The sequence below is a fragment of the mitochondrial genome of Kogia breviceps (genome assembly GCF_026419965.1).
Source record: "Kogia breviceps mitochondrion, complete genome".
Lineage (NCBI taxonomy): Eukaryota > Metazoa > Chordata > Mammalia > Artiodactyla > Physeteridae > Kogia > Kogia breviceps.
The window spans coordinates 1-15,655 of NC_005272.1; the positions used below are offsets into that span (position 1 = coordinate 1).

At 43.2% G+C, this 15,655-nt stretch overlaps 13 protein-coding genes across 13 annotated transcripts, besides 26 other annotated features; 12 read left to right on the plus strand and 1 right to left on the minus strand. All coding sequences in view use genetic code 2, as the record gives it.

Moving 5' to 3' along the window:
- Positions 1-73, plus strand: a tRNA (tRNA-Phe).
- Positions 74-1,045, plus strand: an rRNA (12S ribosomal RNA).
- Positions 1,046-1,112, plus strand: a tRNA (tRNA-Val).
- Positions 1,113-2,690, plus strand: an rRNA (16S ribosomal RNA).
- Positions 2,691-2,765, plus strand: a tRNA (tRNA-Leu).
- A 2-nt stretch (positions 2,766-2,767) lies between these two features.
- Positions 2,768-3,724, plus strand: ND1 (NADH dehydrogenase subunit 1). Its single transcript has one exon. It carries the CDS (start codon positions 2,768-2,770, stop codon positions 3,722-3,724), a length of 957 nt encoding a protein of 318 aa, NP_944659.1.
- Positions 3,724-3,792, plus strand: a tRNA (tRNA-Ile).
- Positions 3,790-3,865, minus strand: a tRNA (tRNA-Gln).
- Position 3,866: 1 nt separating this feature from the next.
- Positions 3,867-3,936, plus strand: a tRNA (tRNA-Met).
- Positions 3,936-4,979, plus strand: ND2 (NADH dehydrogenase subunit 2). The gene has a single exon. It carries the CDS (start codon positions 3,936-3,938, stop codon positions 4,977-4,979), a length of 1,044 nt encoding a protein of 347 aa, NP_944660.1.
- Positions 4,978-5,046, plus strand: a tRNA (tRNA-Trp).
- Positions 5,047-5,051: 5 nt separating this feature from the next.
- Positions 5,052-5,120, minus strand: a tRNA (tRNA-Ala).
- Position 5,121: 1 nt separating this feature from the next.
- Positions 5,122-5,195, minus strand: a tRNA (tRNA-Asn).
- Positions 5,196-5,230: an origin of replication.
- Positions 5,228-5,294, minus strand: a tRNA (tRNA-Cys).
- Positions 5,295-5,360, minus strand: a tRNA (tRNA-Tyr).
- Position 5,361: 1 nt separating this feature from the next.
- Positions 5,362-6,912, plus strand: COX1 (cytochrome c oxidase subunit I). The gene has a single exon. It carries the CDS (start codon positions 5,362-5,364, stop codon positions 6,910-6,912), a length of 1,551 nt encoding a protein of 516 aa, NP_944661.1.
- Positions 6,908-6,976, minus strand: a tRNA (tRNA-Ser).
- Positions 6,977-6,983: 7 nt separating this feature from the next.
- Positions 6,984-7,051, plus strand: a tRNA (tRNA-Asp).
- On the plus strand, positions 7,052-7,735 carry COX2 (cytochrome c oxidase subunit II). Its single transcript has one exon. The coding sequence runs from the start codon at positions 7,052-7,054 to the stop codon at positions 7,733-7,735; it is 684 nt and encodes a 227-aa protein (NP_944662.1).
- Positions 7,736-7,738: 3 nt separating this feature from the next.
- Positions 7,739-7,803, plus strand: a tRNA (tRNA-Lys).
- Positions 7,804-7,806: 3 nt separating this feature from the next.
- ATP8 (ATP synthase F0 subunit 8) lies at positions 7,807-8,007 on the plus strand. The gene has a single exon. It carries the CDS (start codon positions 7,807-7,809, stop codon positions 8,005-8,007), a length of 201 nt encoding a protein of 66 aa, NP_944663.1.
- ATP6 (ATP synthase F0 subunit 6) lies at positions 7,968-8,648 on the plus strand. Its single transcript has one exon. It carries the CDS (start codon positions 7,968-7,970, stop codon positions 8,646-8,648), a length of 681 nt encoding a protein of 226 aa, NP_944664.1.
- Positions 8,648-9,433, plus strand: COX3 (cytochrome c oxidase subunit III). The gene has a single exon. The coding sequence runs from the start codon at positions 8,648-8,650 to the stop codon at positions 9,431-9,433; it is 786 nt and encodes a 261-aa protein (NP_944665.1).
- Positions 9,433-9,501, plus strand: a tRNA (tRNA-Gly).
- On the plus strand, positions 9,502-9,847 carry ND3 (NADH dehydrogenase subunit 3). The gene has a single exon. A coding segment is annotated over exon 1 (346 nt).
- Position 9,848: 1 nt separating this feature from the next.
- Positions 9,849-9,917, plus strand: a tRNA (tRNA-Arg).
- Positions 9,918-10,214, plus strand: ND4L (NADH dehydrogenase subunit 4L). The gene has a single exon. It carries the CDS (start codon positions 9,918-9,920, stop codon positions 10,212-10,214), a length of 297 nt encoding a protein of 98 aa, NP_944667.1.
- ND4 (NADH dehydrogenase subunit 4) lies at positions 10,208-11,585 on the plus strand. Its single transcript has one exon. A coding segment is annotated over exon 1 (1,378 nt).
- Positions 11,586-11,654, plus strand: a tRNA (tRNA-His).
- Positions 11,655-11,714, plus strand: a tRNA (tRNA-Ser).
- Position 11,715: 1 nt separating this feature from the next.
- Positions 11,716-11,785, plus strand: a tRNA (tRNA-Leu).
- On the plus strand, positions 11,786-13,606 carry ND5 (NADH dehydrogenase subunit 5). Its single transcript has one exon. It carries the CDS (start codon positions 11,786-11,788, stop codon positions 13,604-13,606), a length of 1,821 nt encoding a protein of 606 aa, NP_944669.1.
- ND6 (NADH dehydrogenase subunit 6) lies at positions 13,590-14,117 on the minus strand. The gene has a single exon. The coding sequence runs from the start codon at positions 14,115-14,117 to the stop codon at positions 13,590-13,592; it is 528 nt and encodes a 175-aa protein (NP_944670.1).
- Positions 14,118-14,186, minus strand: a tRNA (tRNA-Glu).
- Positions 14,187-14,190: 4 nt separating this feature from the next.
- Positions 14,191-15,330, plus strand: CYTB (cytochrome b). The gene has a single exon. It carries the CDS (start codon positions 14,191-14,193, stop codon positions 15,328-15,330), a length of 1,140 nt encoding a protein of 379 aa, NP_944671.1.
- Positions 15,331-15,400, plus strand: a tRNA (tRNA-Thr).
- Positions 15,400-15,467, minus strand: a tRNA (tRNA-Pro).
- Positions 15,468-15,655: part of a D loop that runs on past the window's edge.

Sequence of the window (15,655 nt, forward strand, 5' to 3'; positions counted from 1 at the left end):
GTTAACGTAGCTTAAAATTTTCACAAAGCAAGACACTGAAAATGTCTAGATGGACTTGCCAGTCCCGCTAACACAAAGGTTTGGTCCCAGCCTTCTCATTAGCTCTTAACAGATTTACACATGCAAGCATCCACACCCCTGTGAAAATGCCCTCCAAATCACAAAGATCAAAAGGAGCAGGTATCAAGCACGCTATACCAGCAGCTCACAACACCTTGCTTAGCCACACCCCCACGGGACACAGCAGTGATAAAAATTAAGCCATGAATGAAAGTTCGACTAAGTCATGTTAACCAGGGTTGGTAAATTTCGTGCCAGCCACCGCGGTCATACGATTGACCCAAGCTAATAAGCATACGGCGTAAAGAGTGTCTAGGAACCACACAAAATAAAGCCAAGCTTTGACTAAGCTGTAAAAAGCCATAGTCAAAACCAAGATAGACTACGAAAGTGACTTTAATACAGTCTGACTACACGACAGCTAAGACCCAAACTGGGATTAGATACCCCACTATGCTTAGCCGTAAACCTAAATAGACATAGAACAAGATTATTCGCCAGAGTACTACTAGCAACAGCCTGAAACTCAAAGGACTTGGCGGTGCTTCATACCCCTCTAGAGGAGCCTGTTCTGTAACCGATAAACCCCGATCAACCTCACCAACCCTTGCTACTCCAGTCTATATACCGCCATCTTCAGCAAACCCTAAAAAGGAATAAAAGTAAGCATAACTACCCCACGTAAAAACGTTAGGTCAAGGTGTAACTCATGGGGTGGGAAGAAATGGGCTACATTTTCTACATTAAGAACACCCTTCATACTCACACGAAAGTTTTCATGAAACCTGAAAGCCAAAGGAGGATTTAGTAGTAAATTAAGAATAGAGTGCTTAATTGAATAAGGCCATGAAGCACGCACACACCGCCCGTCACCCTCCTCAAGTACCACAGTAAAGCTCCAATCAATCAACCCACGCTAAATAATTTCACAAGAGGAGACAAGTCGTAACAAGGTAAGCATACTGGAAGGTGTGCTTGGACAAAACAAGATATAGCTTAAATAAAGCCCCTAGTTTACACCTAGAAGATTCCACAGCCCGTGTATATCTTGAACTAGATCTAGTCACGCCTCTCAACCCTTACCACCACAAATCAATCAAATAAAACATTTACCACCCATCTAAAGTATAGGAGATAGAAATTTGAATACCAGTGACGCTATAGAAAAAGTACCGCAAGGGAAAGATGAAAGACAAACTAAAAGTAAAAAAAAGCAAAGATTACCCCTTGTACCTTTTGCATAATGATTTAACTAGTAACAACTTAGCAAAGAGACCTTAAGCTAAGCCACCCGAAACCAGACGAGCTACTTACGAGCAGTACCCAGAACGAACTCATCTATGTAGCAAAATAGTGAGAAGACTTGTAAGTAGAGGTGAAAAGCCTAACGAGCCTGGTGATAGCTGGTTGTCCAAAAAAAGAATCTCAGTTCAACATTAAACAATACTAAAAACCACACTAAGTCCCAACGTATGTTTAATCGTTAGTCTAAAAAGGTACAGCTTTTTAGAAATGGATACAACCTTAACTAGAGAGTAAAACAAGCACACACATACCATAGTTGGCCTAAAAGCAGCCACCAATTAAGAAAGCGTTCAAGCTCAACAACAAAACCGTGCTATAATCCCAACAATAAACAAATCAACTCCTAGCTTGACTATTGGACCAATCTATGTAACCATAGAAGCGATACTGTTAATATGAGTAACAAGAAATTTTTTCTCCTTGCACAAGCTTACATCAGTAACTGATATTACACTGATAATTAACAGCCGATAAATAAAACCCACTACTAAATTATTTATCAAACATACTGTTAACCCAACACAGGCGTGCACTAAGGAAAGATTAAAAAAAGTAAAAGGAACTCGGCAAACACAAACCTCGCCTGTTTACCAAAAACATCACCTCTAGCATAACCAGTATTAGAGGCACTGCCTGCCCAGTGACTAATCGTTAAACGGCCGCGGTATCCTGACCGTGCAAAGGTAGCATAATCACTTGTTCTCTAAATAAGGACTTGTATGAATGGCCACACGAGGGTTTTACTGTCTCTTACTTTTAATCAGTGAAATTGACCTCCCCGTGCAGAGGCGGGGATAACAAAACAAGACGAGAAGACCCTATGGAGCTTCAATTAATCAGCCCAAAAAGCCACAATCTAAACCACCAAGGGATAAAAAAACTTCATATGGGCTGACAATTTCGGTTGGGGCGACCTCGGAGTATAAAAACCCCTCCGAGTGATTAGAGCCTAGGCCTACTAGCCAAAGCATAATATCACTTATTGATCCAAAATATTGATCAACGGAACAAGTTACCCTAGGGATAACAGCGCAATCCTATTCTAGAGTCCATATCGACAATAGGGTTTACGACCTCGATGTTGGATCAGGACATCCTAATGGTGCAGCCGCTATTAAGGGTTCGTTTGTTCAACGATTAAAGTCCTACGTGATCTGAGTTCAGACCGGAGTAATCCAGGTCGGTTTCTATCTGTTACGCATTTCTCCCAGTACGAAAGGACAAGAGAAATAAGGCCAACTTAAACTAAGCGCCTTCAAACAATAAATGACCTAATCTCAATTTAATAATTAGCGCAAATCATACCTGCCCAAGACCAGGGCTTTGTTGAGGTGGCAGAGTCAGGCAATTGCATAAAACTTAAGCTTTTATACCCAGAGGTTCAAATCCCCTCCCCAACAAAATGTTTATAATTAACATCCTAACACTCATCCTCCCCGTCCTTCTAGCCGTAGCATTTCTAACACTAGTAGAGCGCAAAGTCCTAGGATATATACAACTTCGAAAGGGGCCCAATATCGTAGGCCCATATGGCCTACTACAACCCTTTGCCGACGCAATCAAACTATTCACTAAAGAACCCCTGCGACCAGCCACATCCTCCACCGCCATATTCATCACTGCACCCGCACTAGCCTTAACCCTTGCCCTCACAATATGAAGCCCCCTACCCACACCATACCCACTTATCAACATAAACCTAGGGGTACTATTCATACTAACAATATCTAGCCTAGCCGTTTACTCCATCCTCTGATCCGGCTGAGCCTCCAATTCAAAATACGCACTAATCGGAGCTCTCCGAGCAGTAGCACAGACAATCTCATATGAAGTAACACTAGCTATTATCCTCCTATCAGTCCTACTAATAAACGGCTCCTTCACTTTATCAACACTAACCACAACCCAAGAACAACTCTGATTACTTTTCCCCTCATGACCTCTGGCCATAATATGATTTATCTCTACCCTAGCAGAAACCAACCGAGCCCCCTTTGATCTGACAGAAGGAGAATCAGAACTCGTCTCCGGCTTTAACGTAGAATACGCAGCCGGCCCCTTCGCCCTCTTCTTCCTAGCAGAATACGCAAACATCATCATGATAAACACACTCACAACCATCCTATTCCTAGGACCATTTCACAACCCCCACATACCAGAAACATACACAACCAACCTCGTCCTCAAAACACTACTACTTACAATATCCTTCCTCTGAATCCGAGCTTCCTATCCTCGATTCCGATATGACCAATTAATACACCTACTCTGAAAAAGCTTCCTCCCTTTAACCCTGGCCCTCTGCATATGGCACATCTCAATGCCCATCATAACAGCAGGCATTCCCCCCCAAACATAAGAAATATGTCTGACAAAAGAGTTACTTTGATAGAGTAAATAATAGGGGTTTAAACCCCCTTGTTTCTAGAATAATAGGAGTCGAACCTACCCTTAAGAATTCAAAGTTCTTCGTGCTACCACATTGCTACACTACAATCTACAGTAAGGTCAGCTAAACAAGCTATCGGGCCCATACCCCGAAAATGTTGGTTTATACCCTTCCCATACTAATAAATCCATTCGTCTCCATCATCACAATAACAACACTCATCCTAGGCACAATAATCGTAATCACCAGCTCCCACTGATTATTCGCCTGAATTGGATTCGAGATAAACACTATAGCCATAATCCCCATTATGATAAAAGTCTTCAACCCCCGAGCCATAGAAGCCTCTACTAAATATTTCCTAACCCAAGCCACTGCATCTATACTACTCATAATAGCAGTCGTAATCAACTTATTATACTCCGGCCAATGAACCATTACCAAAATATTCAACCCGACAGCATCTGTACTCATAACAATAGCCCTGGCCATCAAACTAGGACTATCACCATTCCACTTCTGAGTGCCCGAAGTCACACAAGGTATTCCCCTAACCACAGGCCTAATCCTCCTTACATGACAAAAACTTGCCCCTCTATCCATCCTCTACCAAATCTCACCATCAATTAACGTAAACCTAATACTAACCATATCCCTACTCTCCATCCTAATTGGAGGTTGAGGAGGACTAAACCAAACACAACTCCGAAAAATTATAGCCTACTCATCAATCGCCCACATAGGATGAATAACAACCATCCTGCTCTATAACCCCACCATAACCACATTAAACCTACTAATCTACATCACAATAACCTACACCATATTTACACTACTTATTCAAAACTCAACTACTACCACACTATCCTTGTCCCAAACATGAAACAAAATACCAATCACCACAACCTTCACTATACTTACCCTACTCTCTATAGGAGGACTCCCGCCACTATCAGGATTCACACCTAAATGAATAATCATCCAAGAGCTGACAAAAAACGAAATGCTTATTGTACCAACCTTTATAGCCATCACAGCCCTACTAAACCTATACTTCTACATACGTCTCACCTACTCAACAGCATTAACCCTATTCCCCTCCACAAACAACATAAAAATAAAATGACAATTTTACTCCACAAAACGAACAACCCTCCTACCAACAGCAATTGTAATATCCACAATACTCCTACCCCTCACCCCCATACTATCCATCTTGCTGTAGGAGTTTAGGCTAAATCCAGACCAAGAGCCTTCAAAGCTCTAAGCAAGTACAACTCACTTAACTCCTGTTCAATAAGGACTGCAAGACTATATCTTACATCAACTGAATGCAAATCAGACACTTTAATTAAGCTAAGCCCTCACTAGATTGGAGGGGTATACTTCCCTCGAACTTTTAGTTAACAGCTAAATACCCTAGTCAACTGGCTTCAATCTACTTCTCCCGCCGCGAGAAAAAAAAGGCGGGAGAAGTCCCGGCAGGATTGAAGCTGCTCCTTTGAATTTGCAATTCAACATGATCATTCACTACAGGACTTGGCAAAAAGAGGGCTTAACCTCTGTCTTTAGATTTACAGTCTAATACCTACTCGGCCATTTTACCTATGTTCATAAATCGCTGATTGTTTTCAACTAACCATAAAGACATCGGCACCTTGTATCTACTGTTCGGTGCCTGAGCAGGGATAGTAGGCACTGGTTTGAGCCTACTGATTCGCGCTGAACTAGGCCAGCCAGGCACACTTATCGGGGATGACCAGGTCTATAATGTGTTAGTAACAGCCCACGCCTTCGTGATAATCTTCTTTATAGTTATGCCTATCATGATTGGCGGCTTCGGAAACTGACTAGTTCCCCTGATAATCGGGGCCCCTGATATAGCATTCCCTCGTATAAACAACATAAGCTTCTGACTACTCCCCCCCTCATTTCTACTATTAATAGCATCCTCAATAGTCGAGGCCGGTGCAGGTACAGGTTGAACAGTTTACCCCCCTCTAGCCGGAAACCTAGCACACGCAGGGGCTTCCGTCGACCTAACCATCTTTTCCCTACATTTAGCTGGTGTCTCTTCAATCCTTGGGGCTATCAACTTTATCACAACTATCATCAATATAAAACCCCCTGCCATAACCCAATATCAAACACCTCTTTTTGTGTGATCTGTCCTGGTCACAGCGGTCTTGCTCCTTCTATCCTTGCCCGTCTTAGCAGCTGGAATCACTATATTGTTAACCGATCGAAATTTAAACACAACCTTCTTCGATCCTGCAGGAGGGGGAGACCCTATTCTATACCAACACCTATTTTGATTCTTTGGCCATCCTGAAGTCTATATCCTAATCCTACCTGGCTTCGGAATGATCTCACACATCGTAACTTACTACTCCGGAAAAAAAGAGCCTTTCGGATATATGGGAATAGTTTGAGCCATGATCTCTATTGGATTCCTAGGCTTTATCGTATGAGCTCACCACATATTTACAGTAGGCATAGATGTAGACACACGAGCATACTTCACATCTGCAACCATAATTATCGCTATTCCCACAGGAGTGAAAGTTTTCAGCTGATTAGCTACACTTCACGGAGGCAACATCAAATGATCCCCTGCCCTAATATGAGCCTTGGGTTTCATCTTCCTATTCACAGTAGGGGGTTTAACTGGTATTGTCCTAGCCAACTCATCCCTGGACATCGTCCTCCATGACACCTACTATGTAGTAGCCCACTTTCACTATGTGCTTTCAATGGGGGCTGTGTTTGCTATCATAGGGGGATTTGTCCACTGGTTCCCACTATTCTCAGGATATACACTTAATCCAACATGGGCAAAAATCCACTTCCTCATTATATTCGTAGGTGTAAACCTAACATTCTTCCCACAGCACTTCCTAGGTCTATCCGGCATGCCCCGGCGATATTCCGACTACCCAGATGCCTACACGACATGAAACACTATCTCATCAATGGGCTCGTTTATTTCACTAACCGCGGTTATACTAATGGTCTTCATCATCTGAGAAGCATTCGCATCCAAGCGAGAAGTATCCACAGTAGACCTCACCTCTACTAACCTTGAGTGGTTAAACGGATGCCCTCCACCATACCACACATTTGAAGAGCCAACATATATTAACCCAAAATGGTCAAGAAAGGAAGGAATCGAACCTCCTTTAGTTGGTTTCAAGCCAACACCATAACCACTATGACTTTCTTTATAGATGAGATATTAGTAAAATCTTACATAACTTTGTCAAAGTTAAATTACAAGTGAAAACCCTGTATATCTCCATGGCATACCCCCTCCAATTAGGCTTCCAAGATGCAACATCACCCATCATAGAGGAACTCCTGCACTTCCATGATCACACGCTAATAATCGTCTTTCTAATCAGCTCCCTAGTTCTCTATATCATTACTTTAATACTCACAACCAAACTCACTCATACTAGTACAATAGACGCCCAAGAGGTAGAGACCATTTGAACCATCCTCCCCGCCATCATCTTGATTATAATCGCCCTGCCTTCCCTACGAATCCTCTACATGATGGACGAAATCAACAGCCCCTCCCTCACCGTAAAAACCATGGGCCATCAGTGATATTGAAGTTACGAATACACAGACTACGAAGACTTAAACTTCGACTCCTACATAATCCCAACATCAGATTTAAAACCAGGAGAGCTACGACTATTGGAAGTAGATAACCGAATAGTTTTACCCATGGAGATAACAATTCGTGTACTAGTCTCCTCCGAAGACGTACTGCACTCATGAGCTGTACCCTCCCTGGGCCTAAAAACAGATGCAATTCCTGGACGCCTAAACCAAACAACCCTGATATCAACGCGACCGGGCTTATTTTATGGGCAGTGTTCAGAAATCTGTGGCTCAAACCACAGCTTTATACCAATCGTCCTCGAGCTAGTACCCTTAAAGAGCTTTGAAAAATGATCTACCTCTATACTATAATCTCATTAAGAAGCTAATCTAGCGTTAACCTTTTAAGTTAAAGATTGAGAGCCAAAGCTCCCCTTAATGATATGCCACAACTAGACACATCAACATGATTCCTCACTATCCTGTCAATGTACACAACTCTCTTCATCTTACTCCAGTTGAAAATTTCAAATCACCTTTACTCCCCCAACCCAAAACTAACCCCCGTTAAAGTACAAAAACAACAAGCCCCTTGAAACACCACATGAACCAAAATCTATTTGCCTCTTTCACAACCCCAGTAGTACTGGGAATTCCTATTATTACCCTGATCATTATATTCCCCATCATCCTATTTCCAACATCAACCCGACTAATTAACAACCGCATAATCTCCATTCAACAATGACTAACTAAACTCACATCAAAACAATTAATAGGCATACATAACTCCAAGGGACAAACATGATCACTAATGATCACCTCACTTATCTTATTTATCGCCTCCACCAATCTCCTTGGAATGCTGCCTCACTCATTCACACCCACCACACAACTCTCAATAAACTTAGGAATAGCTATCCCCCTATGAGCCGGCACTGTAATCATGGGCTTTCGCAACAAAACAAAGGCATCCTTAGCCCACTTCCTACCACAAGGCACACCCACCTTTCTCATCCCCATACTAGTAATTATCGAAACCATCAGCTTGCTCATTCAACCAATAGCCCTGGCCGTACGGCTAACTGCCAACATTACAGCAGGTCACTTACTAATGCACCTAATCGGCATGGCAACCCTTGCACTGACCAATATAAGCCTGCTTACTGCCCTCATCACATTCGTAATTCTCACCCTCCTAACTATTCTCGAGTTTGCTGTAGCCCTAATTCAGGCCTATGTATTTACCCTTTTAGTAAGCCTATACCTACACGACAACACATAATGACCCACCAAACCCACTCATACCACATAGTAAACCCAAGCCCCTGACCCCTCACAGGAGCCCTCTCCGCACTCCTCATAACATCGGGTCTAATTATATGATTCCACTTTAACTCGACTGTCCTGTTGATTTTGAGCTTCTTAACAAACGCCCTAACAATATGTCAGTGGTGACGAGATGTCGTCCGAGAGAGTACCTTTCAAGGTCATCACACACCAACCGTCCAAAAGGGACTTCGTTACGGAATGGTCCTGTTCATTCTATCAGAAGTCCTATTTTTTACGGGCTTTTTCTGAGCCTTCTACCACTCAAGCCTCGCACCAACCCCCGAATTAGGGGGATGTTGACCACCAACAGGCATCCACCCACTAAACCCCTTTGAAGTCCCACTTCTCAACACCTCCGTACTACTGGCCTCTGGCGTATCTATTACCTGAGCCCACCACAGTCTCATGCAAGGGGACCGCAAACACATGCTTCAAGCCCTCCTTGTCACAATCTTGCTTGGCCTTTACTTCACCCTATTACAAGCATCAGAGTACTATGAGGCCCCGTTTACAATCTCGGATGGAATTTACGGATCCACCTTCTTCGTGGCCACAGGCTTCCACGGACTACACGTCATCATTGGATCTACCTTCCTTATCGTCTGTCTCCTGCGCCAAATAAAATTCCACTTTACATCAAACCATCACTTCGGCTTCGAAGCAGCAGCCTGGTATTGACACTTTGTAGACGTCGTATGACTATTCCTTTACGTATCAATCTATTGATGAGGTTCATAGTCCTTTTAGTATTAATCAGTACAACTGACTTCCAATCAGTTAGCTTCGGTACACCCCGAAAAAGAACAATAAATCTCCTCCTAACACTACTAACAAACACAACACTGGCCCTACTACTAGTACTCATCGCCTTCTGACTCCCCCAACTAAACACATACGCAGAAAAAACAAGCCCTTATGAGTGTGGCTTCGACCCCTTAGGGTCGGCTCGCCTACCCTTTTCCATAAAATTCTTCCTAGTCGCCATTACCTTTCTTCTCTTCGACCTAGAAATTGCCCTCTTGCTCCCCCTCCCCTGAGCAATCCAAACAAGCAACCTAAAAACAATGCTCACCACCGCCTTGCTCCTAATCTCCTTACTAGCAATTAGCTTAGCCTACGAATGGGCCCAAGGGGGCTTAGAATGAGCTGAATATGGTACTTAGTTTAAAACAAAACAAGTGATTTCGACTCACTAGACTGTGATCAAACTCACAAATACCAAGTGCCCCTAATCCACATCAATATCATAATAGCCTTCATCATATCCCTTGTAGGCCTATTAATATACCGATCTCATCTAATATCTGCGCTACTCTGCTTAGAAGGCATAATGCTATCACTATTCATCCTAACAGCCCTCCTCGCTCTAGACTCACATTTCATCCTAGCCAGCATAATCCCAATTATCCTCTTAGTATTCGCAGCCTGTGAAGCAGCCATTGGATTAGCTTTACTAGTTATAATCTCCAGCACATATGGCACCGACTACGTACAAAACCTCAACCTCCTTCGATGCTAAAATTCATTATTCCTACCATCATACTACTACCCCTGACCTGATTATCAAAAAATAACCTAGTCTGAATCAACCCCACAACCCATGGCTTAATGATTAGCCTCACAAGTCTACTCCTCCTCAACCAATTCAACGACAACAGCCTTAACTACTCCCTAACATTCTTCTCCGACTCCCTTTCCACACCACTCCTAATATTAACAATATGGCTCTTTCCACTAATACTAATAGCAAGCCAGTCACACCTCCTTAAAGAACCACCTATTCGAAAAAAACTCTACATTACAATACTAATTATACTTCAAACATCCCTCATCATGACATTCACTGCCACAGAACTGATCCTATTCTATATTATATTCGAAACTACACTAGTCCCAACCCTCATCATTATCACCCGTTGGGGTAATCAAACGGAACGACTTAACGCAGGTCTTTACTTCTTATTTTACACACTAGTAGGATCCCTCCCACTACTAGTAGCACTAACATATCTGCAAAACACAACAGGAACTCTAAACTTCCTCCTGTTGCAGTACTGAGCCGAACCTTTACCTGCTTCCTGATCTAATACCCTCATGTGGCTAGCCTGCATAATAGCCTTCATAGTAAAAATACCTCTTTACGGGTTACACCTTTGACTACCCAAAGCACACGTAGAAGCTCCTATCGCAGGTTCCATAGTCCTTGCAGCCGTACTATTAAAACTCGGCGGCTATGGCATACTACGAATCACACTCCTGCTCAACCCGCTGACAGAACTTATAGCCTATCCATTTCTAATGCTCTCCCTATGAGGAATAATTATAACTAGTTCAATCTGTCTACGTCAAACAGACCTAAAATCACTCATCGCATACTCCTCAGTCAGCCACATAGCGCTCGTCATCACAGGCATCCTCATCCAAACCCCCTGAAGCTACATAGGGGCCACTGCCTTAATAATCGCCCATGGCCTCACATCATCTATACTATTTTGTCTAGCAAACTCAAACTACGAACGAATCCACAGCCGAACTATAATCCTGGCCCGGGGCTTACAGATCTTTCTCCCGTTAATAGCATCTTGATGATTATTAGCAAGCCTAACAAACCTCGCCCTACCTCCTACTATTAACTTGATCGGAGAGTTATTCGTAGTTATGTCTACATTCTCGTGATCAAACTTCACTATCGTCCTAATGGGTACGAACATCCTAATCACCGCCCTATACTCTCTATACATACTAATCACCACGCAACGCGGCAAATATACCCACCACATCAATAACCTCACCCCCTCATTCACACGAGAACACGCCTTAATAGCCCTGCACATCATCCCCCTCCTACTCCTATCACTCAACCCTAAGATCATTCTAGGCCCTCTCTATTGTAAGTATAGTTTAAAAAAAACACTAGCTTGTGGAGCCAGCAACAGAAGATAAAAACTTCTTGCTTACCGAGAAAGTACCGCAAGAACTGCTAATTCCCGCCTCCATGCCTAATAGCATGGCTTTCTTAAACTTTTAAAGGATGGTAGTTATCCGTTGGCCTTAGGAGCCAAAAAATTGGTGCAACTCCAAATAAAAGTAATAAACTTGTTCACCTCCTTTGCCCTACTCACACTACTAATCCTAACTGCCCCTATTATAATATCCAACACAAGCCTCTACAAAAACAACAACTACCAGCTTTATGTAAAAAATATCGTTCTCTGTGCTTTCACCATCAGCCTAATCCCAATGACAATATACCTCCACACTAACCAAGAAGCACTCATCTCAAACTGACACTGAATCACCATCCAAACCTTTAAACTAACACTCAGCTTTAAAATAGACTATTTCTCACTTATATTCATGCCTGTAGCACTATTCATCACCTGATCCATCATAGAGTTCTCAATATGATACATGCACTCCGACCCTAACATTAATCAATTCTTCAAATATCTACTCCTTTTCCTCATCACCATACTAATTCTTGTCACAGCCAACAACCTCTTCCAACTTTTCATTGGGTGAGAGGGGGTAGGAATTATATCTTTCCTCCTCATTGGGTGATGGTTTGGACGAACAGACGCAAATACAGCCGCTCTCCAGGCAATCCTATACAACCGCATCGGAGACATCGGATTTCTCGTATCAATAGCATGATTCCTCTCCAACACAAACACGTGAGACTTACAACAAATCTTTGCACTTAACCAAAACACCCCAAATCTCCCTCTTATAGGACTAGTATTGGCCGCAGCTGGAAAATCAGCTCAATTTGGACTTCACCCCTGACTTCCCTCAGCAATAGAAGGCCCCACTCCAGTTTCAGCCCTACTCCACTCAAGCACAATAGTCGTAGCAGGGATTTTCCTACTTGTCCGCTTCTACCCCCTGATAGAAAACAACAAACCCACCCAAACATTAGCCCTCTCCTTAGGCGCCCTCACTACTCTATTTACGGCCATATGCGCCCTCACCCAAAACGACATCAAAAAAATCATTGCCTTCTCCACCTCTAGTCAACTCGGCTTAATAATAGTAACAATCGGCCTCAACCAACCCTACTTAGCATTTCTACATATTTGCACACATGCTTTTTTTAAAGCCATGCTATTTTTATGCTCCGGCTCCATCATCCATAGTCTAAACAATGAACAAGACATTCGAAAGATAGGAGGACTATTCAAAGCCCTTCCCTTCACCACAACTGCCCTCATCGTTGGCTGCCTCGCACTAACGGGGACACCATTTCTCACCGGATTTTACTCCAAAGATCCCATCATCGAAGCTGCCACTTCCTCTTATACAAACGCCTGAGCCCTACTATTAACACTAATTGCCACCTCCCTTACAGCTGTCTACAGCACCCGTATCATCTCCTTCGCACTGCTAGGACAACCCCGCTTCCCCCCTCACGCCTCCATCAATGAAAATAACCCCTTACTAATCAACCCTATCAAGCGCTTACTGCTCGGAAGCCTCTTCGCCGGCTTCATCCTATCCAACAGTATCCCCCCTATAACCACCCCCCTAACAACCATGCCCCCATACCTAAAACTAACAGCCCTTGCAGTAACAATCCTAGGCTTTATCATCGCACTCGAAATCAACCTTAACACGCAAAACTTAAAGCACACTCACCCCTCAAACTATACTAAATTCTCCACCCTACTAGGATACTTCCCCACAACCCTACACCGCCTACTCCCCGCCTTAAACCTAACAATAGCCCAAAAACTAGCAACCTCTTCACTAGATACGACCTGACTAGAAACAATCCTACCCAAAACGACAGCCCTCATCCAACTAAAAGCCTCCACACTAACTTCAAACCAACAAGGCCTTATTAAAACATACTTCTTATCCTTCCTTACCACCATCACCCTCTCTATACTCCTACTTAACTACCCCGAGTAATCTCCATAACAACAACAACACCAACAAACAATGACCAACCAGTAACAACCACTAACCAAACCCCATAACTATACAATGCACCAACCCCTATAGCCTCTCCACTAAAGACCCCAGAACCCCCCGTATCATAACCCACCCAATCCCCCAGCCCATCAAGCTCAAACACAACCTCCATCTCCTCCCCCTCCAATACATAAAACATCACTAGAAATTCTACTATCAACCCTAAAAGAAATGCCCCCAACACAACTTTATTAGAAACTCAAACCTCAGGGTACTGATCGGCAGCTATAGCTGTAGTATAACCAAACACAACCAACATTCCCCCCAAATAAATCAAAAACACCATTAAGCCTAAGAACGAACCACCAAAACTCAAAATAATTCCACACCCCACACCACCCCCCACAATCAACCCTAAGCCCCCATAAATAGGTGAAGGCTTCGAAGAAACCCCCACAAAACTAACCACAAGTATGACACTTAAAACAAAAACAATGTATGCTATCATCATTCTCACATGGACTCAAACCATGACCAATGACATGAAAAATCATCGTTGTTATTCAACTACAAGAACACTAATGACCAACATCCGAAAAACACACCCATTGATAAAAATCGTCAACAACGCATTCATCGACCTCCCCACTCCATCAAACATCTCCTCATGATGAAATTTCGGCTCCCTGCTTGGCCTGTGTCTCATCACACAAATCCTAACAGGCCTATTTCTAGCAATACACTATACACCAGACACAACAACCGCCTTCTCATCAATCACACATATTTGTCGAGACGTTAATTACGGCTGAGTAATCCGATACCTACACGCAAACGGAGCCTCCATATTCTTCATCTGCCTCTACGCCCACGTAGGGCGGGGCCTATATTATGGCTCCTACACTTTCCAAGAAACATGAAACATCGGAGTGGTTCTGCTATTTACAGTAATGGCCACCGCATTTGTAGGCTACGTCCTACCCTGAGGCCAAATATCATTCTGAGGAGCAACCGTCATCACCAACCTTATATCCGCAATTCCTTATATCGGCACCACCCTAGTAGAATGAGTCTGAGGTGGCTTCTCCGTAGACAAAGCCACATTAACACGCTTCTTTGCCTTTCACTTCATCCTCCCCTTTATCATCCTAGCACTGGCAATGGTCCACCTCTTATTCCTCCACGAAACAGGATCCAACAACCCCATAGGAATCCCATCCGACATAGACAAAATCCCATTCCACCCCTACTACACAATCAAGGACATCTTAGGCGCCCTACTGCTAATCTCAGCACTACTCACATTAACCCTATTCGCACCAGACCTATTAGGAGACCCTGACAACTACACCCCAGCAAACCCACTAAGCACCCCGGCACACATTAAACCAGAATGATATTTCCTATTTGCATATGCCATCCTACGATCCATCCCTAACAAACTAGGGGGAGTCCTAGCCCTACTCCTCTCCATTCTAATCCTGATACTCATCCCAATACTCCACACCTCCAAACAACGAAGCATAATATTCCGACCCTTCAGCCAATTCTTATTCTGAACCCTAGTTGCAGACCTACTAACCTTGACATGAATTGGGGGCCAACCCGTGGAACACCCATACGTAACCCTAGGCCAACTAGCATCCATCCTATACTTCCTCCTAATTCTAGTCCTAATGCCACTGACTAGCCTCATTGAGAACAAACTCTTAAAATGAAGAGTCTTTGTAGTATAATAAATACCCCGGCCTTGTAAACCGGAAAAGGAGAAAATTACACCTCCCCAAGACTCAAGGAAGAGGCATTCATACCCCACCATCAACACCCAAAGCTGAAATTCTGCATAAACTATTCCTTGAAAAAGGCCTTATTGTAAATAACCACGAACCCCTAGTGCTATGTCAGTATTAAAATTAATCTGTCCAATTACATTCTCATGTTAAAAAACCATACAAACATATACCCCATCCAATAAAATAGCGTTCTCCTCGTAGGTGTATGTATATACATGCTATGTATAATAGTGCATTCAATTATTTTCCACAC